Genomic DNA, 22,549 nt, shown 5'->3' on the forward strand with positions numbered 1-22,549 from the left:
GGGGTCGAAGTTGTAATTGGGGGGGTCAAACCCACCCAAACCCCCCCGTAATTCGCACTATGGAAAACATGACATTGTCTGAGTGACTCAAAACGTTTGAACGGTAGCGTAAGTGGCAGTGAAACTCTCTGGGATGTGATAAGACTGCATTGTAATAAGACACCACTTATCCGGAACTTTTAATACAGTCTTGAGTACTCTAAACAGAACATTTTACCACCTTTAATACCTTGATGAAAAATCCAATGCAGCTGCATAGTACTAAAACTCTCAGTCTTGTCAAATGTAGATGTTTTTTACATTCTTTTCACTGTTAAAAAAGTGAGCATCAGCTGATACACAACATTACGACCACTGACAGGTGAAGTGAATAACATCAATCATCTTGTTACAATGCAACGTTCTGCTGGGAAACCTTGAGTCCTGACATTCATGTGGATGTTTGACATGGACCGCTCACCTAAACATTGCAGTTTAAGCAACCCCCCTCGTCACATGTAAACAGCAGTGTGGAGAAGCAGAGCTACCCCATGAAGCTCACTGAGAGGATGCCAAGAGAGTGCAAAGCAGTAATCAAAGTAAATGTAGGCTATTTTGAAGAATCTCAAATACAAAATATGTTTTGATTTATTTCACAGTTTTTTGTTTACTACATAATTCCATACATGATTATTCATAGTTTTGATGCCTTCAGTGAGAATCTGCAACGTAAATAGTCATGAAAATAAAGAAAAAACATTAAATGAGAAGGTGTGTCCATTTTTTGACTGGCTATTTATCTATCTATCTATCTATCTAGCTATCTATCTAGCTATCTAACAGCAGGTTTCACATCCTCCTGTCCATCTGACAAACTGTAGTCCTCCATCTGTCCAGCAGAGGTCCTCAGAGAGTCTCACCTGTCCTCACCTATCCATCTCTTGCAGCTTCTCATCATTCACACCTACTAAACTTCTTTCTTTGACCATTTAGAAGCTGCTGCGTTTCACCCTTTTGCTTGCTGATTCTGCAAACATACACATCCTGAAGTTGGCACTGTGATTATGGCAGCAGGAATCATGATTATTTCTTGTGCTTTCAAGACATATTTTCGAACAAATTAGTAGTAAGGAATGTCTCAAAACAAAACACAAACCCCTCACAGCCATCACCCTCCTCTCCAGACCCACTTCCAGCTCCTCCATGCCTCCCTGGCTGCTGGACTCTGACCAGCCTCTGCTCTGACTCTCTCTCAGGAACCAGGACTGGCTGCACTCATCAGACCAGCTCTCAGCACACACACTTTTCACAGCTTTCCTTCTACTTTTGATTCGGAGAAAACGATTACTAAACGCACCTAGCACGTGTTTTTCGTCGGCTCACGGATTTTTCAGGAGCAAACGGAGTTTTTTTCGCTTTTGGGCGGCTGTGAAGGCGCACCGGAGGCCTTTATTTCAACCAGAAGGCCAGCACACTGACACCGGTGAGGTTTTATGATACATATATAAAAATATCCCCTTTGTATAGGTATTTGTTGTTTGCAAGCTAACAGGAAACCCGAGAAAGTCCTAGAAAAAGTGTGTATGTTTGTGTGTCACTTGAAGGAAATTTTCTGACATGAATTTGATTTAATATGATGTATGTTTGTTCTGTCTCCTGTTATTAAAATAGACATGATTGCAGTAGTTTTTACATTAGAGCTTCAGCAGGACAGTTTGATCTGCAGTCATGTTGTATTTAGTCAAACAAAAGCTTCATGTCTGAGTGAAAGAGAGATTTCCTCCTCAGGAATGCTAATGCAGAAAAGCCCAAATCCTGCTCGGTGTTAATTCCCCTCATTTACTTGTGTAAGTGGCTTGGAGGACGTCAAAATGCTGCTTGTGCACACAGTCCTGTTCTGCATAGTGTTAAAAGGAGACTGTTTGTGTGAGCTGCCAGTTTTAATGCAGATATTACAGTTAAAGGCTGCAGAAACCAGACAGGACATTCATTCAGGAGACAATATTTAGCTAATTTATAATATGTTATGACACTCATGTCTTAACCCTTAGATGCATAAGTGGGTCAAAAATGTCCCAGTGAGGTTGTTTTGTTGCTGTGTCTTTGTAATGAAAAGTTTTAATCATTTAATTTTCCAGTTATTCCACAAAAACATGCTTTTGATGGTAAAAACGTGCCATTCTTACCATCATTCCATTTAAAATTTTAAGTTTTAAGAGAAAAAATGTCAGCAGAATGAATGTTGACATTCTTGTATTGCTGTTCCTGTGTAACATAATTCTTTTTCAATTATCAAAATGTCAAAATCTGTTATAAAGCGAAAAATAGACATATTTCAAACGTGAAATCATTCTTGTGTGGACAAAACTATGATGTAAACAACAATACAAATGATTATTCTTAATCAAAATGACAAAAAATGTCGTAAAAACACATTGATTCTTATATGAGTCATTTTTGAGTGTAGGGTCCAGTCACTTGTGCATACAAGGGAGAAAGGAGGTCTCTTTGGGAGGAGGATATCGGGGGGGGGGGGACTTTCTCTGATGAGCTCTGGTCACAGATCCTGCGGCGGGTTCACACCTCCTCAGTTTGTTCTAGGCACTCTGGACTGAGGTGTTTGCTGTTATGTCTCGGGTTGTTGGCAGGAGGATTGATCCGGATGCTATGTGTGCCTTGTTTGGGGTACCTTCTGGCCCTACATGTTTATCCCTCTCACATAGTGATTGTTTGGCTTTCCTGACTATTTTGGCCAGGAGGGTCATTTTACTTAAGTGGAAATCGCCGTCGCCTCCCTCCCATATCCACTGGCTCAGGGATGTTCTTTACTGTTTAAAGTTGGAGAAGATTAGGCTATCTTTGCGGGGCTCCTTCGATAAATTTTTGAAGTTGTGGGGACCGTTTCTGCAACTGGCTGAACAGACGGACTTCTCCTCCGTCTCAGCTTAACCCGCTCTTTCCTGCCCTCCCTCTTCTCTTCCCTGTTTCCTGGTGTGTTATTCTTTTGCTGATGTTTTTGTCTGCTTCTTGGAGGGGGGGTGGGGCAGTGAATTCTGTTGGTCGTCAACTAAACGTCACACAGCACAAGTGCACATTCATTTTCAAACATTTTTGCCTTTGTTTCTGTAGGTGAAATAACAGATTTGTTACTTTAGATGTTCTCTTTGGAACTGCTGACAACTTTCTGTCATCTGAGCTGCAAAGAGTCAAAAAGATTGAAAAGCTAACTAGAAAAATACACTGCCCCGCCAATAAAAAAGTTGCACACTCTAATATTTCGTTAGACCACTTTTAGCTCCGAGTCCATCACAAATTTGTGGTGGCATCATTTTAAAAAAGCTTCTGCAATGTCATAGCATTTGTTTCTGTCCAGAGTTGCATTAATTTAATTAATTAATTTAATACTGCTGCACAAAGTCTTCTCCAGCACATCCCAAAGTTTCTCAGTGGGGCTGAGGTCTGGACTCTGTGGAGGCAAATCCATGTGTGAAAATGACGTCTCATGCTCCCTGATCCACTCATTCACAATGTGAGCCCCATGAATCCTGGAATCGTCATCTTGGAACATGTCCATGTCATCAGGGAACAAACACTCCACTGATGTAAAGACCTGGTCATTCAGTATATTCAGGTAGTCAGCTGACCTCATTCTTTGGGAACAAAACATTGCTGAACCTGACCAACCCTAGATCATAACCCTAACCCCCACCGGCTTGTAGACACTAGCTATGATGAGTGCATCACTTCATCTGCCTCTCTTCCTACTGTGATGCACCCATCACTTTGGAACAGGGTAAATCTGGACCTATCAGACCACATGACCAACCACATTTGTTCCTCAGAAATGATGGTTCACCATTATCCTTCAGTTTTAATAATGTGTTGGATTGTTCTCAACCTGATTTTAGTAGTTTCAGCAAGTTCCTTAGTAGTTTTCATGACTTGATGCAGGCCAATAATTTGACCCTTCTGAAACAAATTTACATTCTTTCCATGACCACAGGAAATGTCTTCCAACACAGTTGTTTAAGAAATTAGGAGCTACTCACTGCATCAGCTAGGCTTAAATAAATTGCTACAGATGAAATGTATTCATAACTGCAGTAATTATTCAATGTAAGGCTCTTACCTATTTGCTTAATTATATCCAGGTGGTGATTTTTTTTGGCCAGGCAGTATATATGCACTACTGTTCAAAAGTCTGGGGTCACCCAGGCAATGTCATGTTTTCCATGAAAACTCACACTTTTATTCATGTCCTAACATAATTGCACAAGGGTTTTCTAATCATCAATTAACCTTTCAACACCATTAGCTAACACAATGTAACAATAGAACAGAGGAGTTATAGTTGGTGGAAATGTTCCTCTGTACCCCTACGTAGATATTCCATTAAAAATCAGCCAATTCCAGTTAGAATAGTTATTTACCACATTAACAATGTCTAGACTGTATTTCTGATTAAATTAATGTTATTTTCATTGAAAAAATGATTTTTCTTTCAAAAATAAGAACATTTCTAAGTGACCCCAAACTTTTGCATGGGAGTGTTGATTGTGTTTTTAAAATTTAAGTAATAGGATAAGCTGTTTGACAACCTCAGCAGAGCATAACTTTTCAGAAATTTAGTGGAATGTAACATAAAGGACTATAAAATCAAAATACAAGTATTTCAAATTTTTTCTAAAGTACAGTGCTATAATAAAAATACAGTATAACATACTGGATGTATATCAAGCTGCTCCAGGATCTTTTTCACTGCTGTCTTGTGTTTTTCTGTGGTTTAGATGAAAACACCAAGCTGATTGGATCCTCCGAGGGACTGAGTGTCAGTGATGGGTCGGAAGCTGGATCTGTCGGGACTAACCGACAGCGAGGCGGAGCATGTGCTGCAGGTGGTGCAGAGAGACATGAGACTCCGCAAGAAGGAGGAGGAGAGACTCAGGTGAGTCCAGACCTCAGTGGTGAAAGAGGAGCAGGTGGCGCCTCAGACTGATTTGAGGAAGTCCCTGAACTGCAATAAATCTTTTTTTCATTGTTTTCTTATTATTCATTACCTATTCATCGCTTCACAAAGACTCATTCCCTTATTCTTACTCATCCTCATTAGACTAAAACCTACACTACAGTTTAAAACTTTGGAGTCACCCAGACAATTTCATGTTTTCCACTAAAACTCGCACTTTTTTTCATGTGCTAACACAATTGCACTTTTCTCATCAAGTAGCCTTTTAGCACAATTAGCTAACACAATGTAGCATTAGAACACAGGAGTGATGGGCTTCTGCACCCATTATTACCCCAGATATTCCATTAAAATCGGCCATTTCCATCTAAAATAGTCATTTACCACATTAACAATGTCTAGACTGGATTTCTGATTCATTTAATGCTGTGTCATTGCAAAGAAACTGCTTTTCTTTCAAATATAAGGACATTTCCAAGTGACCCCAAACTTTTGAACAGTAGTGTGAATGGAAGTTAAAACAATGAAAGTAGACTAAAATGAAAGCGTCATATTTAAAAGCCATGTGGACTTACAGGAGGCGTATGCCCGTTTTGCTAGTTTGCATTCGAGACATTTGTTTAGACCTAGGTGGAGATTTCCCCTCCTGCCTCTCTGCTCTGAGGTTTGTCCTGAAAACACTGGAGAGGATGTGAAGGCCTTTCCTGTTGCACTCAGACAGCTTCCTCAAGGCCCAGTAATGTGGTAATTAGCTGGATTTTAACTGAGTCTGTGGTGCAGATCAGAGTCTGAGAGCTGCACAATAGTGGGAAATGATTAGTCTTTGCTTGTTGCTCAGAGGTTAAGAATAACACGGTTATGTCATTCCTCTGTGACTCTCGCGTTATTCCTCATACGTTATTCACAAATCATTTACATCTTACAAGTTTATTGCTTTGCACTGTTTAAGATAAACACTTTCTGAAATTAAGAAAGCCACCCAAAACAGAACACATGTACAGAATAAAGCTTGAGGCCTTCATATGGACATTTTTCTTCACTGGTTTGGACGTTGTTTTTGTCTCTTTGACAGTGTGAGTTCAACCCTGAAGTCACTGTTTGCAGCTTAACAGAAAATGTTGTTCCTGCCTAAAATCCAGTCCCGTCTGCTCAAAAAGCAGTTTATATAACTTGTAATAGGATCATTCCTGTTACTGTAGTGGCTGTGCACAGTCTTTAGTAAACATGTAATTTTTTGTAATATTCTACATGATTTGAAACAAATTATTTCTACATTTGCAGAATAGTTTCACAAATACACATACAGGCAATAAATGAGGTGCACATAAGGACACGCTATAACGCTTCACTTTAGCACAACACACAGTGCATCTGCAACCAATGATATTAGCACATATTCAGGTTTAAAGGCCACCACAGATCTCTCCCCTTATTTTACCAAACCCCATAAAAGATCTAAACATCTTACGAAAGGCAGAATTTCTGCTCAGTCATTAACGTAAGAGCAAGACAAATATTCATCAAGTCAGAGGCTGGGTGTGGAAGTCACACATCACATGATTTGCTAGTAATAAACACACCAAAATTATCTTTTTGTGTGTTGCTTCAGATATGCTGTACAGGAAGAAGATCAGTACAGTTTTGGGCATAAACACAGACCCACAACTGTAACAGGAATCTAACATGAAGAGATGTGTTGTAGCACTTTATACTGACATGTCTAAAATAATCGAAACATCACTATGAGTAGACCAGGCACCACTGCTAGACAGTCACCTGATCACAGTATTCTGAACTGAGTGCAATTATTTATTCCAATCATTTAATATGTAACAGCAGCTGGATGAACTAACAGACAGGTCCTGTTTCAGTCATTATTTTTACCTTGTTTTCCACAGTTTGAACCCTCTTGATCTGTTGATGTAAGGCACCAACTGTTTATCTTGAGGCGTTTAACTTTACTAACTGAACTGACTCGATCAACATTTATCAAAATATTGGCTTAAGTTACAAAGTCAAACACCACGACAGTGCTGTGGGTATATTTTAATCTGAGTCTAGGGCTGCATCTATCGATTATTACGTCTGCACTGCCTGTAGATACCATGGTCTTATGATCACACTTGAACTTGTTTTATGGCTCTTATCCAGGTTGTTTTCTCCTGACTAGACTAGTGTTGTATCTACTCTCAGATGTCTGTCGCTTTGGATAAAAGTGTCTGCTAAATGAAGTTGTAGAACTGTAACTCCATAACAGCTCGATGTGTAAATTATCAAGTTCACCGTGTGACCTCAAAATATGTGGATATGTTGGATTTTGTCACCCATCCACTGCCCCCTAGTGAATGTGGATGCATTCTGAGTCCTGACTGAATCCTCTCCATATCACGCAGACAGACAAACAGACAAACCAACACTGATCGTCACATAGCTCCGCTGCATTTCTTGGCAGAGTAATGACGGTAAAAGTTTTACTAAGTTATTAAATTATAAAAATAATAAAAAAGAATCTGGCCACATGTATGTTTTAGTCATTTGTTCTTATTTTATTACTTCACCAAGGAACGCTGCGGAGTTATGTGATGATCTGTGTTGGTTTTGTCAGCAACATTACTCCAAAATGGACCGACGGATTTAGATGAAATTTTCAGGGAAGGTCAGAAATGACACAAGGACCAAGTGATAAGAGCTTTGGGAGTGACACAGCTGATAGTCTGGATCCACAATTTTTAAAAAAGATTTCTGTATTATTGCAAGATAGCGGCACAGTGTCATTGTAACTATGACAACAAGTGAACACTACGTCAGCTGCATGCTGACGATAACATGATTGTAATCCTAATTCTGTGGACTTATCGGGACTTTAGCGTTGGAAATCACACAAAGAATGAGCAGCCTTGGCGGAGTACTGTGCTCTCTGAGTGTTTTTTTCGTTGTGAATATTGTTGTCATTTTTGTTGTTTATTTATACTGATTCATTCTTTTTAATCTTGCCAATGCTCTGGTCAGCACTTCGGTCACTTAATCATTTCTGAGACTTTAAGGTGCTGTAGATGTCAGGCTGAAGGTATCTTTGGCTGTTAACTATCAATAAAAACTAGTCTCAGCACTATATCCACCAAACTTACATTCAGCAAGTCAAACAAGCTGTTCTCCTTGACTCTTATAAATTGTTCCCGTTGGATGTCAGTGTAGGTTGTACACACTGAGGGTAAAAGATGTTCTCAAGCTGCCTCCTGCTGTTTAAATGCAGCCACATCATGTCTGAAGAACAATGAGTCATCTTTTTTTAAGAAACCAAAGCAGGTTCCCGTTCAAACCTTCAGACACGAGGACTGTTAACAAAGCAGCGTTTCATACAAGCACACATCAGTCGACATCATCTTATCACCACGAAACAGACTTTCTGTGGGGATTACTGCGGCTGACACAGCTTGAGCTTCTCTTTTCTTGTTCTGTTTTTATGCCTGAAGCTAGAAAGCTGATGTAGACGCTTGTGTGTGAGGACAGCACAGCACACAGTCTGATGTACTGTTCAAATAAGAAACATCATCACTGCTCCAGTTTGAGTGTCCAGTGTTGGATTCTGAGCTTGGGAGGTTGGTAGTATCATGAGACGCTGTTCCGTGTATAATTCTGCGTGTTGCTGCACCATCTTGCTGCGAGCGTCTCACTGGAGCATCAGGGTTATTTATATCGTCCATTGAGCTTCAGTAATGGATGTGCCATCTCTCTGTCAGACAGGCATCTGAGGAATACTGTTAAATTTTTATAGTTTAAGGGCTGCAGGTGTCTACTGCATATTAGTGCTGTTGGAATTTCCTGTTCCTGATATGTGGCTTTCCGAAAGGACGACATCCAAGTGGTGCAGGTTGTAAATTAGTTTGTCGATTTCAGAATCCCAAATGTGACTTTAATGTGCTTTTTATTTTCTGATTCTTCAGTATTTCCACATCCAATCTTTTTGGTGTAACTGTGTTAAGTTATTTTCCTTCAAACTTTTGAACGGTAGTGTATAGAGTTTGATAATACCTCATTTGCATATTTAACACGCAATTTATAAAAACATAATACATTAAAATTATTTTTTCGGGATTAGTAATCAGTTGGGGAAGTTTCATGGTAGCATCTATTTCAACAATAATGTTCCCTTTTCACCCCTACTGTTTCCCCTTAGGCCTGCTTTTTCCATAAATCAAACACAGTCCACAGAAGTTTACTCTAAAGCCACTGCTTCAGGTAATAAATGGGTTTCTTAGAGATAAAATGTCTCAAATTCTTTATTTGGAATAACCCCTTGAGGTGTGTCACCTCGTTTTCGAGGGGGTCCAGTTAGGCAACAGTACAGCAATATTACAACACAATACAATACAACACACAAGCACATTCACACACAAACACAAATACAAAGGGTATTCAACCAAACTACCAAAATACAGTCTTTATCTGCAGTGACTCAGAAATGGACAAGGTAGGAAAATAACATGAGGAGGTGATGAAATAAAAAGATCCCTCAACCACAAAAGCATTCAACCCTAAGATAAGAAGACAAAGCACGTTTGAATAGACTTAGATTAGGGAGAGATCTAATGTGAGCAGGAAGATTGTTCCAATCAGCAGGAGCTTTGAACTTGAAGGCCTTTTACCAATAGCCTTCTTAACATGAGGAACAGAGAAGAAGAGCTGAGAGGTATGTCTTACTTGGTGTGAACACGAAAAACGAGACAAGTACTGTTTCAGATATGGTGGATAGTTTAAGTTGTAACATTTATTAGGGGCTCGGGCTTCGACACGAGCCACCTCTCCTCTCCATTGCAAAAAGCAATGGGAGGAGAGGTGGCTTCGTGGCGAAGCCACGAGCACTATTGTTCTCCCTGTGGCGTTTTATTATTATTCTCTTTTATTAGGGGCTCGGGCTTCGACACGAGCCACTCTCCTCTCCATTGCAAAGCAATGGGAGGAGAGTGGCTCGTGGCGAAGCCACGAGCCACTATTGTTCTCCTGCTGCGTTTATCTTTTATCTTTTCTTCACGTTTCCGCCGTTTTTCGGTCGCTAACTAGTCCTAGGGCTTTGAGAAAACCAAAACAAATTATATATCAAAACGTGCGGCTTCATCGGGAATCCCGGGCTATGTCTTTTCTAAGACATTCGTCATTTTTTCGCAGAATTATACGCAAAAAACTGCGCAAAAAGTCCCATAGAAAATGAATGGGGAGTGAAAAAAATCGGCTCAAAAAATCCACTTTTTTCCAAACGCCACTCCTTCGCCATACGTTCACCTAGAAACTTCATTTAACCATCAAAATGCAGTGATTTTTCTTGTCTCCGCAGGAATGTAGTTTATGTATGGCTGAGATTTACAGTTTTTGATCAGTGAGTCCTCAAAAAAGTGAAAATTCTCAAATCTGCTCTGGTTAGAGTGCGGCATGTCAGTTGGTAGAGTGGGAGGAGAGGTGAAAAATCCGCCTGAAAATTTCACGATCGCATCGCCCTCCCGACCAAACCATAAATGGTAGGGGAATGAAAATTTGGTCAGATTGTAGACAATTTTCCTGGGATTCAAATGAATCCAAGTTTGAAGACCTAGCTCTTTCTGAAGTCAAATGGCAGGCAGCAGTTTAGACCAAAGTCGCACCGTTCTCTTCCATAAGAACCAATGTAAACTGAATCATCTGCCTCATGGAAGGACAGTGTTTTTTTAAATCGCTGTAACTCTGTCATTTCTCACAATATTTTGGAAAATAATTACATTTCTGGTTAGCCCACGGGCCTTCCTCTCGCTCACGGTCATTTCGGTTTTCCAGGCGAGCATTCACGGTTAGCCCACAATTAGCGCCAGAACGGGACATTGTGTGCTGCTGCTGAGAAGCACTTTTCTGCTGTCTGTGGCAGGCACCGTTGCTATGGGGCCCATAGCAACCGCCCTTACACACGCGCAGGCATGGTCGCACGCCACACACAGACTCATTGGAGTGCCACACCCACCTTCACACCATACCTCCACAGGAGCTGCATTTCAGCCTGAAAATCAGTTTAACCTCTCAGCTTCACACAGCCTTTAGAGCAGGGGTGTCAAACTCAGTTTCCAACACACCTGATTCAAATGATCAGGCTCGTTATCAGGCTTATGGTGAGCTTAATGATGAGCTGATCATTTGAATCAGGTTGTGTTGGAAGAGGGAAACATCTAGAACATAGAGGATAGTGGACCTCCAGGAACTCAGTTTGAAACCCCTGCTTTAGAGTAACTCCAATCCAAATTTTGACCTGGTGAGATCTTCCTGTCTTTGCCTTTCAAAATAAAGCACAGCACAATTTCAAATAAAAGCCTGCGACGGACTGAAACTCCAGTTAAACCTCTGCAGCTTCACACAGCCTTTACTCCAATCCAAAGTTTAACCAGGTCTGATCTTCCTTTCTCTGCCTTTCAAAATAAAAGCACAGCATAATTTCAAAATAAAAGCCTGCAACAGACCAAAAATGCCAGTTAACCTCTCAGCTTCACACAGCCTTTTCAACACGGTCTCACGGGGATTCGTGAAACTGTTACGTAAATTTTTTGTTTCTTTTCGTGCGCACCAACACGATTTCGTCATGTTTTTCGTGCCCGCTCACCACGAAATGTTTTTCGTGTTGCCTCACAACGAAACCCGCTGTGGTAATCACAGCTGAAAGTGGTTTTATACCAGCGGATTCATGACGATCTAAGCTGTCCATCGGCGTATACTGCTGTGTGATCGCTGTTTGCGGCCGCGGCCGCCGGACATTCTTGAAATTCCTATGCAAATTGGGGAAAAAAAAAAAAAAAAAAAAAAAAAAAAAAAAAGGTAAGTGTACCACCGGGTTATGGTTATGGTTAGGTTATGGTTAGGGACGATGTCATGCAAATATAGCGTTGGATTCGCCATGGTTTTACATTAAATATAATACACACATTCGTTGAAATACGTTCTGGGTGGCACGAAAAGTCCGCCGTTTAAATACATTGGTGCGCATTTCGTGGTGAGCGGCACGAAAAACATGACGAAATCGTGTTTGGTGCGCACGAACCGAAACTAAAACTTACGTGACAGTTTCACGAATCCTCGTGAGATCGGCCTGCAGCCTTTACAATAACTCCAATCCAAATTTTGACCAGGTGAGATCTTCCTGTCTCTGCCTTTCAAAATAAAAGCACAGCACAATTGCTAAATAAAAGCCTGCGACAGACTGGAAATGCCAGTTAAACATCTCAGCTTCACACAGCCTTTAGAGTAACTCCAATCCAAATTTTGACCAGGTGAGTCTTCAGGTCTCTGCCTTTCAAAATTACTTCACAGCACAATTTGCCAGTTAAACCTCTCAGCTTCACACAGCCTTTACAGTAACTCCAATCCAAATGTTGAACAGGTGAGATCTTCCTGTCTCTGCCTTTCAAAATAAAAGCACAGCACAATTTCAAAATAAAAGCCTGTGACGGACTAAAAAATAACCCTCTCTTGCCCAGCTCCGGACATGCACACATCCCGAGCCCCTCCCACGATTTCCGCACCAGCGGGAATTGTCTAGTTAGGGGCTCGGGCTTCGGCACGAGCCACTCTCCTCTCCATTGCAAAGCAATGGGAGGAGAGTGGCTCGTGGCGAAGCCACGAGCCACTATTGTTCTCCTGCTGCGTTTATTATTAGGGGCTCGGGCTTCGACACGAGCCACTCTCCTCTCCATTGCAAAGCAATGGGAGGAGAGTGGCTCGTGGCGAAGCCACGAGCCACTATTGTTCTCCTGCTGCGTTTATTAGGGGCTCGGGCTTCGACACGAGCCACTCTCCTCTCCATTGCAAAGCAATGGGAGGAGAGTGGCTCGTGGCGAAGCCACGAGCCACTATTGTTCTCCTGTGAAAAAAGCGTCTATTATTATTAGGGGCTCGGGCTTCGACACGAGCCACTCTCCTCTCCATTGCAAAGCAATGGGAGGAGAGTGGCTCGTGGCGAAGCCACGAGCCACTATTGTTCTCCTGTGAAAAAAGCGTTTATTATATTATTATCTTTTATTCACGTTTCCGCCGTTTTTCGGTCGCTAACTAGTCCTAGGGCTTTGAGAGAACCAAAACAAATTATATATCAAAACGTGCGGCTTCATCGGGAATCCCGGGCTATGACTTTTCTAAGAAATTTGTCATTTTTTCGCAGAATTATTCGCAAAAAACTGCGAAAAAAGTCCCATAGGAAATGAATGGGGAGCGAAAAAAATCGGCTCAAAAAATCCACTTTTTTCCAAACGCCACTGCTTCGCCATACGTTCACCTAGAAACTTCATTTAACCATCAAAACGCAGTGATTTTTCTTGTCTCCACAGGAATGTATTTTATGTCAGGCTGAGATTTACAGTTTTTCATCAGTGAGTCCTCAAAAAAGTGAAAATTCTCAAAATCTGCTCTGTTTAGAGTGCGGCATGTCAGTTGGTAGAGTGGAGGAGAGGTGAAAAATTCGCCTGAAAATTTCCCGATCGCATCGCCCTCACGACCAAACGATAAATGTTAGGGGAATGAAATTTGGTCAGATTGTACACAAATTTCCTGGGATTCAAATGAATCCAAGTTTGAAGACCTATCTCTTTCTGAAGGGAAATGGCAGGCAGCAGTTTAGAGCAAAGTCGCACCCTTCTCTCCATAGGAACCAATGTAAATTGGATCATCTGGCTCATGGAGGGACAGTGTTTTTTAAATCGCTGTAACTCGGTCATTTCTCACAATATTTGGAAAATAATTACATTTATGGAAAGCCACAGCCTTCCTCTCGCTCACGGTCATTTTAGTTTTCAGCTACCATTAATGGTTAGCCCACAATTAGCGCCAGAACGAGACGTTGCACGCTGCTGCTGAGAAGCACTTTTCTGCTGTCTGTGGCAGGCACCGTTGCTATGCAGGCCCATAGCAACGGCCCTTACACACGCGCGAGCAGGACTCAGGCAGAGTCTCACGCACACACACAGACTCATTGGTGTGCCACACCCACCTTCACACCCAATACCTCCACAGGAGCTGCATTTCAGCCTGAAATAAAGTTCAACCTCTCAGCTTCACACAGCCATTGTTGCAGGGGTGTCAAACTCAGTTCCAACACACCTGATTCAAATGATCAGGCTCGTTATCAGGCTTCTGCTGAGCTTGATGATGAGGTGATTATTTGAAACAGGTGTGTTGGAAGAGGGAAACATCTAAAACATACAGGATAGTTGACCTCCAGGAACTGAGTTTGACACCCCTGCTTTAGAGTAACTCCAATTCAAATTTTGACCAGGTGAGATCTTCCTGTCTCTGCCTTTCAAAATTACTTTACAGCACAATTTGCCAGTTAAACCTCTCAGCTTCACACAGCCCTTTTGAGTAACTCCAATCCAAATTTTGACCAGGTGAGATCTTCCTGTCTCTGCCTTTCACAATAAAAGCACAGCACAATTTCAAAATAAAACCCTGCGACGGACTGGAAACACCAGTTAAACCTCTCAGCTTCACACAGCCTTTACAGTAACTTCAATCCAAATTTTGACCAGGTGAGATCTTCCTGTCTCTGCCTTTCAAAATAAAAGCACAGCACAATTTCAGAATAAAAGCCTGTGACGTACTGGAAACGCCAGTTAAACCTCTCAGCTTCACACAGCCTTTAACTCCAATCCAAATTTTGATCAGGTGAGGTCTTCCTGTCTCTGCCTTTCAAAATAAAGCACAGCACAATTTCAAAATAAAAGCCTGTGACGGACCAAAAATAACCCTCTCCTGTCCAGCTCCGGACATGCACACATCCCGAGCCCCTCTCACGATTTCCGCGAGCGGGAATTGTCTAGTTAGGGGCTCGGGCTTCGACACGAGCCACTCTCCTCTCCATTGCAAAGCAATGGGAGGAGAGTGGCTCGTGGCGAAGCCACGAGCCACTATTGTTCTCCTGTTGCGTTTATTATATTTTCTTCACGTTTCCGCCATTTTTCGGTCGCTAACTCGTCCTAGGGCTTTGAGAAAATCAAAACAAATTATATATCAAAACGTGCGGCTTCATCGGGAATCCCGGGCTATGACTTTTCTAAGACATTCGTCATTTTTTCGCAGAATTATTCGCAAAAAACTGCGAAAAAAGTCCCATAGGAAATGAATGGGGACGGAAAAAAATCGGCTGAAAAAATCCACTTTTTTCCAAACGCCACTGCTTCACCATACGTTCACCTAGAAACTTCATTTAACCATCAAAACGCAGTGATTTTTCTTGTCTCCGCAGGAATGTATTTTATGTCTGGCTGGGATTTACAGTTTTTGATCAGTGAGTCCTCAAAAAAGTGAAAATTCTCAAAATCTGCTCTGGTTAGAGTGCGGCATGTCAGTTGGTAGAGTGGAGGAGAGGAGAGAAATCCGCCTGAAAATTTCCCAATCGCATCGCCCTCACGACCAAACCATAAAAGTTAGGGAATGAAATTTGGTCAGATCGTAAACAATTTTCCTGGGATTCAAATGAATCAAGTTTGAAGACCTAGCTCTTTCTGAAGTGAAATGGCAGGCAGCAGTTTAGACCAAAGTGGCACCGTTCTCTCCATAAGAACCAATGTAAACTGAATCATCTGCCTCAATGGAGGGACAGTGTTTTTTAAATCGCTGTAACTCGGTCATTTCTCACAATATTTAAAAATAATTACATTTATGGAAGCCACGGCCTTCTCTCGCTCACGGTCATTTTAGTTTTCAGCTAGCAATTCACGGTTAGCCCACAATTAGCGCCAGAACGAGACGTTGCGCGTGCTGCTGAGAAGCACTTTTCTGCTGTCTGTGGCAGGCACCGTTGCTATGGTGGCCCATAGCAACCGCCCTTACACACGCGCAGGCATGCTCTCACGCACATCACCAACAGACTTCATTTGGTGTGCCACACCCACCTTCACGCCCAATACCTACACAGAAGCTGAATTCACCTGAAAATCAGCTCAACCTCTCAGCTTCACACAGCCTTTACAGCAGGGGTGTCAAACTCAGTTCCAACACACCTGATTCAAATGATCAGGCTCGTTATCAGGCTCTGCTGAGCTTGATGATGAGCTGATTATTTGAAAACAGGGTGTGTTGGAAGAGGGAAACATCTAGAACATCGAAGACAGTTGACCTCCAGGAACTGACTTGACACACCTGCTTTAGAGTAACTCCATCCAAAGTTTGACCAGGTGAGATCTTCCTGTCTTTCCCTTTTCAAAATAAAAGCACAGCACAATTTCAAATAAAAGCCTGTGATGGGCCTGAAAACACCAGTTCAACCTCTCTGCTTCACACAGCCTTTTTGAGTAACTGCAATCCTCTATGTTTTAGATGTTTCCCTCTTCCAAATCACCTGATTCAAATGATCAGGCTCGTTATAATGCTTCTGCTGAGCTTCATGATACGCTGATCATTTGAATCAGGTGTGTTGGAAGAGGTAAACATCTAAAACATAGAGGATAGTGGACCTCCAGGAACAGAGTTTGACACCCCTGCTTAGAGTAACTCCAATCCAAAATGTTGACCAGGTGAGACTTCCTGTCTTTCCCTTTCAAAATAAAAGCACAGCACAATTTCAAAATAAAAGCCTGCATGGGCCCGAAAACACCAGTTAAACCTCTCAGCTTCACACAGCTTTACAATAACTCCAGTCAAATTTTGACCAGGTGAGATCTTCAAATCCCTGCCTTTCGAATAAAAGCACAGCACAATTTTAAAATAAAAGCCTGTGACGGACTGGAAACGCCAGTTAAACCTCTCAGCTTCACTCAGCCTTTAGAGTAACTCCAATCCTCTATGTTTTAGATGTTTCCCTGTTTCCAAATCACCTGATTCAAATGATCAGGCTTGTTATAATGCTTCTGCAGAGCTTCATGATAAGCTCATCATTTGAATCAGGTGTGTTGGAAGAGGTAAACATCTAAAACAGAGAGGATAGTGGACCTCCAGGAACTGAGTTTGACACCCCTGCTTTGGGGTAACTCCAATCCAAATTTTGACAGGGTGAAATCTACCTGTCTTTGCCTTTCAAAATAAAAGCAAAGCACAATTTCAAAATAAAAGCCAGCGACAGATTGGAAATGCCAGTTAAACCTCTCAGCTTCTCACAGCCTTTATAGTAACTCCAATCCAAATTTTGACCAGGTGAGATCTTCCTGTCTCTGCCTTTCAAATTAAAAACACTGCACAATTTGCCAGTTCAACCTCTCAGCTTCACACAGCCTTTAGAGTATCTCCAGTCCAAATTTTGACCAGGTGAGATCTTCATGTCTCTGCCTTTGAAAATAAAAACACAGCACAATTTTAAAATAAAAGTCTGTGACGGACCGGAAAATGTCACCAAAACCTCTCAGCTTCACACAGCCGTTAGAATAAATACGCCTGTCCGGACATGCACACATCCCGAGCCCCTCCCACGATTTCCGCGAGCGGGAATTGTCTAGTTTAGGGGCTCGGGCTTCGACACGAGCCACTCTCCTCCTCCATTGCAAAGCAATGGGAGGAGAGTGCTCGTGGCGAAGCCACGAGCCACTATTGGTCTCCTGTGAAAAAAGCGTTTATTATTATCTTTTTTCACGTTTCCGCCAATTTTCGGTCGCTAACTCGTCCTAGGGCTTTGAGAAAACCAAGCAAATTATATATCAAAACGTGCGGCTTCATCGGGAATAGTGTGCTATGACTTTTCTAAGAAAATCGTCATTTTATCGCAGAATTATTCGCAAAAAACTGCGCAAAAAAGTCCCATTGAAAATGAATGGGGAGTGAAAAAAATCGGCTGAAAAAAATCCACTTTTTCCAAACGCCACTCCTTCGCCATACGTTCACCTAGAAACTTCATTTAACCATCAAAACGCAGGGATTTTTCTTGTCTCCGCAGGAATGTATTTTATGTCAGGCTGAGATTTACAGTTTTTGATCAGTGAGTCCTCAAAAAAGTGAAAATTCTCAAAATCTGCTCTGGTTAGAGTGCGGCATGTCAGTTGGTAGAGTGGAGGAGAGGAGAAAAATCCGCCTGAAAATTTCACGATCGCATCGCCCTCACGACCAAACCATAAATGTTAGGGGGAATGAAATTTTGTCAGATTGTAAACAATTTTCCTGGGATTCAAATGAATCCAAGTTTGAAGACCAAGCTCTTTCTGAAGTGAAATGGCAGGCAGCAGTTTAGACCAAAGTCGCACCGTTCTCTCCATAGGAACCAATGTAAACTGAATCCTCTGGCTCAAGGGAGGGACAGTGTTTTTAAATCGCTGTAACTCGGTCATTTCTCACAATATTTGGAAAATAATTACATTTATGGAAAGCCACGGCCTTCCTCTCGCTCACGGTCATTTCGGTTTTCAGCTAGCATTCACGGTTAGCCCACAATTAGCGCCAGAACGAGACGTTGCGCGCTGCTGCTGAGAAGCACTTTTCTGCTGTCTGTGGCAGGCACCGTTGCTATGGGGGCCCATAGCAACCGCCCTTACACACGCGCAGGCATGCTCCCACGCACACACACAGACTCATTGGTGTGCCACACCCACCTTCACACCCAATACCTCCACAGGAGCTGCATTTCAGCCTGAAAATCAGTTCAACCTCTCAGCTTCACACAGCCTTTAGGAGCAGGGGTGTCAAACTCAGTTCCAACACACCTGATTCAAATGATCAGGCTCGTTATCAGGCTTCTGCTGAGCTTGATGATGAGCTGATTATTTGAATCAGGTGTGTTGTAAGAAGGAACATCTAGAACATAGAGGATAGTGGACCTCCAGGAACTGAGTTAGACACCCCTGCTTTAGAGTAACTCTAATCCAAATTTTGACCTGGTGAGATCTTCCTGTCTTTGCCTATCAAAATAAAAGCACAGCACAATTTCAAAATAAAAGCCTGCGACGGACTGAAAACTCCAGTTAAACCTCTCAGCTTCACACAGCCTTTACTCCAATCCAAATTTTAACCAGGTCTGATCTTCCTGTCTCTGCCTTTCAAAATAAAAGCACAGCAAAATTTCAAAAATAAAAGCCTGCAACAGACCAAAAAATGCCAGTTAAACCTCTCAGCTTGACACAGCCTTTAGAGTAACTCCAATCCAAATTTTGACCAGGTGAGATCTTCCTGTCTCTGCCTTTCAAAATAAAAGCACAGCACAATTTCAAAATAAAAGCCTGCGATGAACCCGAAAACGCCAGTTTAACCTCTCAGCTTAACACAGCCTTTGAGTAACTCCAATCCAAATTTTGACCAGGTGAAATCTTCCTTTCTCTGCCTTTCAAATAAAAAAACAGCAGAATTTCAAAATAAAAGCCTGTGAAGGACTGGAAAGGCCAGTTAGACCTCTCAGCTTCACACAGCCTTTTGAGTAACTCCAATCCAAATTTTGACCAGGTGAAATCTTCCTGTCTCTGCCTTTTCAAAATGAAAGCACAGCACAATTTGCCAGTTAAACCTCTCAGCTTAACACAGCCTTTAGAGTAACTCCAATCCTCTATGTTTTACATGTTTACCTCTTCCAACACACCTGATTCAAATGATCAGGCTCGTTATCAGGCTTCTGCTGAGCTTAATAATAAGCTGATCATTTAATCAGGAGTGTTGGAAGAGGGACACATCTAAAACATAGAGTATAGTGGTCCTCCAGGAACTGAGTTTGACACCCCTGCTTTACAGTAACTCCAATCCCAAATTTTCAACCAGGTGAGATCTTCCTGTCTCTGCCTTTCACAATAAAAGCACAGCACAATTTCAAATAAAAGCCTGTGATGGGCCTGAAAACACCAGTTTAAACCTCTCAGCTTCACACAGCCTTTACAATAACTCCAATCCAAATTTGACCAGGTGAGATCTACCCGTCTCCTCCTTTCAAAATAACAGCACAGCACATTTCAAAGTAAAAGCCTGCGACAGACTGGAAACGCCAGTTAAATCTCTCAGCTTCACACATCCTTTAGAGTGACTCCAATCCAAATTTTGACCAGGTGAGATCTTCCTGTCTCTGCCTTTCAAAATAAAAGCACAGCACAATTTCAAAATAAAGCCTGCGACAGACCGGAAAACGTTGAAATATGCCTCTCCGGACATGCACCATCCGAGCCCCTCCACGATTTCCGCACCAGCGGGAATTGTCTAGTATTCCATTACTACCCCAATATCATTTTTTCTTCACGTTTCCGCCGATTTTCGGTCGCTAACTCGTCCTAGGGCTTTGAGAAAACCAAAACAAATTATATATCAAAACGTGCGGCTTCATCGGGATAGTGTGCTATGACTTTTCTAAGAAATTCGTCCATTTTATCGCAGAATTATTCGCAAAAAACTGCGAAAAAATTCCCATTGGAAAATGAATGGGGAGTGAAAAAAATCGGCTGAAAAAATCCACTTTTTTCCAAACGCCACTCCTTCGCCATACGTTCACCTAGAAACGTCATTTAACCATCAAAACGCAGTGATTTTTCTTGTCTCCGCAGGAATGTAGTTTATGTCAGGCTGAGATTTATAGTTTTTCATCAGTGAGTCCTCAAAAAGTGAAAATTCTCAAAATCTGCTCTGGTTAGAGTGCGGCATGTCAGTTGGTAGAGTGGAGGAGAGGTGAAAAATCCGCCTGAAAATTTCTCGATCGCATCGCCCTCATGACCAAACGATAAGAGATAGGAGATTGAAATTTGGTCAGATTGTAAACAGTTTTCCTGGGATTCAAATGAATCCAAGATTGAAGACCTAGCTCTTTCTGAAGTGAAATGGCAGGCAGTAGTTTAGACCAAAGTTGCACCGTTCTCTCCATAAGAACCAATGTAAACTGGATCATCTGCCTCATGGAGGGATAGTGTTTTTTAAATCGCTGTAACTCGGTCATTTCTCACAATATTTGGAAAATAATTACATTTCTGGTTAGCCACAGCTTCCTCTCCGCTCACGGTCATTTCGGTTTTCAGCTAGCATTAACGGTTAGCCCACAATTAGCGCCAGAACGAGACGTTGCGCGCTGCTGCTGAGAAGCACTTTTCTGCTGTCTGTGGCAGGCACCGTTGCTATGGTGGCCCATAGCAACCGCCCTTACACACGCGCAGGCATGCTCCCACGCACACACACAGACTCATTGGTGTGCCACACCCACCTTCACACCCAATACCTCCACAGGAGCTGCATTTCAGCCTGAAAATCAGTTCAACCTCTCAGCTTCACACAGCCTTTAGAGCAGGGGTGTCAAACTCAGTTCCAACACACCTGATTCAAATGATCAGGCTCGTTATCAGGCTTCTGCTGAGCTTGATGATGAGCTGATTATTTGAAACAGGTGTGTTGGAAGAGGGAAAGATCTAGAACATAGAGGATAGTTGACCTCCAGGAACTGAGTTTGACACCCCTGCTTTAGAGTAACTCCAATCCAAATGTTGACCAGGTGAGATCTTCCTTTCTTTACCTTTCAAAATAAAAGCACAGCACAATTTCAAAATAAAAGCCAGCTATGGGCCTGAAACACCAGTTAAACCTCTCAGCTTCACACAGCCTTTACAATAACTCCAATCCAAATTTTGACCAGGTGAGATCTTCCTGTCTCTGCCTTTCAAAATACAAGCACAGCACAATTTCCTAAATAAAGCCTGCGACAGACTGGAAATGCCAGTTCAACATCTCAGCTTCACACAGCCTTTAGAACAGGGGTGTCAAACTCAGTTCCAACACACCTGATACAAATGATCAGGCTCGTTATCAGGCTTCTGCTAAGCTTAATGATAGCTAATCATTTGAAATCAGGTGTGTTGTAAGAAGGAAACATCTAGAACACAGAGGATTGTGGTCCTCCAGGAACTGAGTTTGACACCCCAGCTTTACAGTAACTCCAATCCAAATTTTGACCAGGTGAGATCTTCCTGTCTCTGCCTTTCAAATTAAAAGCACAGCACAATTTGCCAGTTCAACCTCTCAGCTTCACACAGCCTTTAGAGTATCTCCAATCCAAATTTTGACCAGGTGAGATCTTCATGTCTCTGCCTTTGAAAATAAAAGCACAGCACAATTTTAAAATAAAAGTCTGTGACGGACCAGAAAATATCACCAAAACCTCTCAGCTTCACACAGCCGTTAGAATAAATACGCTCTCCGGACATGCACACATCCCGAGCCCCTCCCACGATTTCCGCGAGCGGGAATTGTCTAGTTAGGGGCTCGGGCTTCGACACGAGCCACTCTCCTCTCCATTGCAAAGCAATGGGAGGAGAGTGGCTCGTGGCGAAGCCACGAGCCACTATTGTTCTCCTGTGAAAAAAGCGTTTATTATTATTATCTTTTATTCACGTTTCCGCCGTTTTTCGGTCGCTAACTAGTCCTAGGGCTTTGAGAGAACCAAAACAAATTATATATCAAAACGTGCGGCTTCATCGGGAATCCCGGGCTATGACTTTTCTAAGAAATTTGTCATTTTTTCGCAGAATTATTCGCAAAAAACTGCGAAAAAAGTCCCATAGGAAATGAATGGGGAGCGAAAAAAATCGGCTCAAAAATCCACTTTTTTCCAAACGCCACTGCTTCGCCATACGTTCACCTAGAAACTTCATTTAACCATCAAAACGCAGTGATTTTTCTTGTCTCCACAGGAATGTATTTTATGTCAGGCTGAGATTTACAGTTTTTCAT

General features: G+C 42.1%; 1 protein-coding gene across 4 annotated transcripts in view; it reads left to right on the forward strand.

Annotated features, from left to right (window-relative positions):
* The first annotated feature begins 1,179 nt into the window (after window positions 1–1,179).
* Window positions 1,180–22,549, forward strand: part of LOC110952008 (rab effector MyRIP-like) — a 166,155-nt gene continuing 144,785 nt past the window's right edge. For 3 of the 4 annotated variants that reach the window (XM_051953919.1, XM_022195314.2, XM_051953921.1), the window contains exons 1-2: window positions 1,181–1,462; window positions 4,767–4,924. In XM_051953919.1, coding sequence (XP_051809879.1) covers window positions 4,815–4,924 — 110 coding nt within the window. In that variant the 5' untranslated portion in view covers window positions 1,181–1,462; window positions 4,767–4,814. Of the gene's footprint in view, window positions 1,463–4,766; window positions 4,925–22,549 lie in introns of all 4 variants that reach the window. The other variant, XM_051953920.1, reaches the window with a different exon arrangement.

This window comes from Acanthochromis polyacanthus, chromosome 9, assembly GCF_021347895.1.
Source record: "Acanthochromis polyacanthus isolate Apoly-LR-REF ecotype Palm Island chromosome 9, KAUST_Apoly_ChrSc, whole genome shotgun sequence".
Taxonomy (NCBI): Eukaryota; Metazoa; Chordata; class Actinopteri; family Pomacentridae; genus Acanthochromis; species Acanthochromis polyacanthus.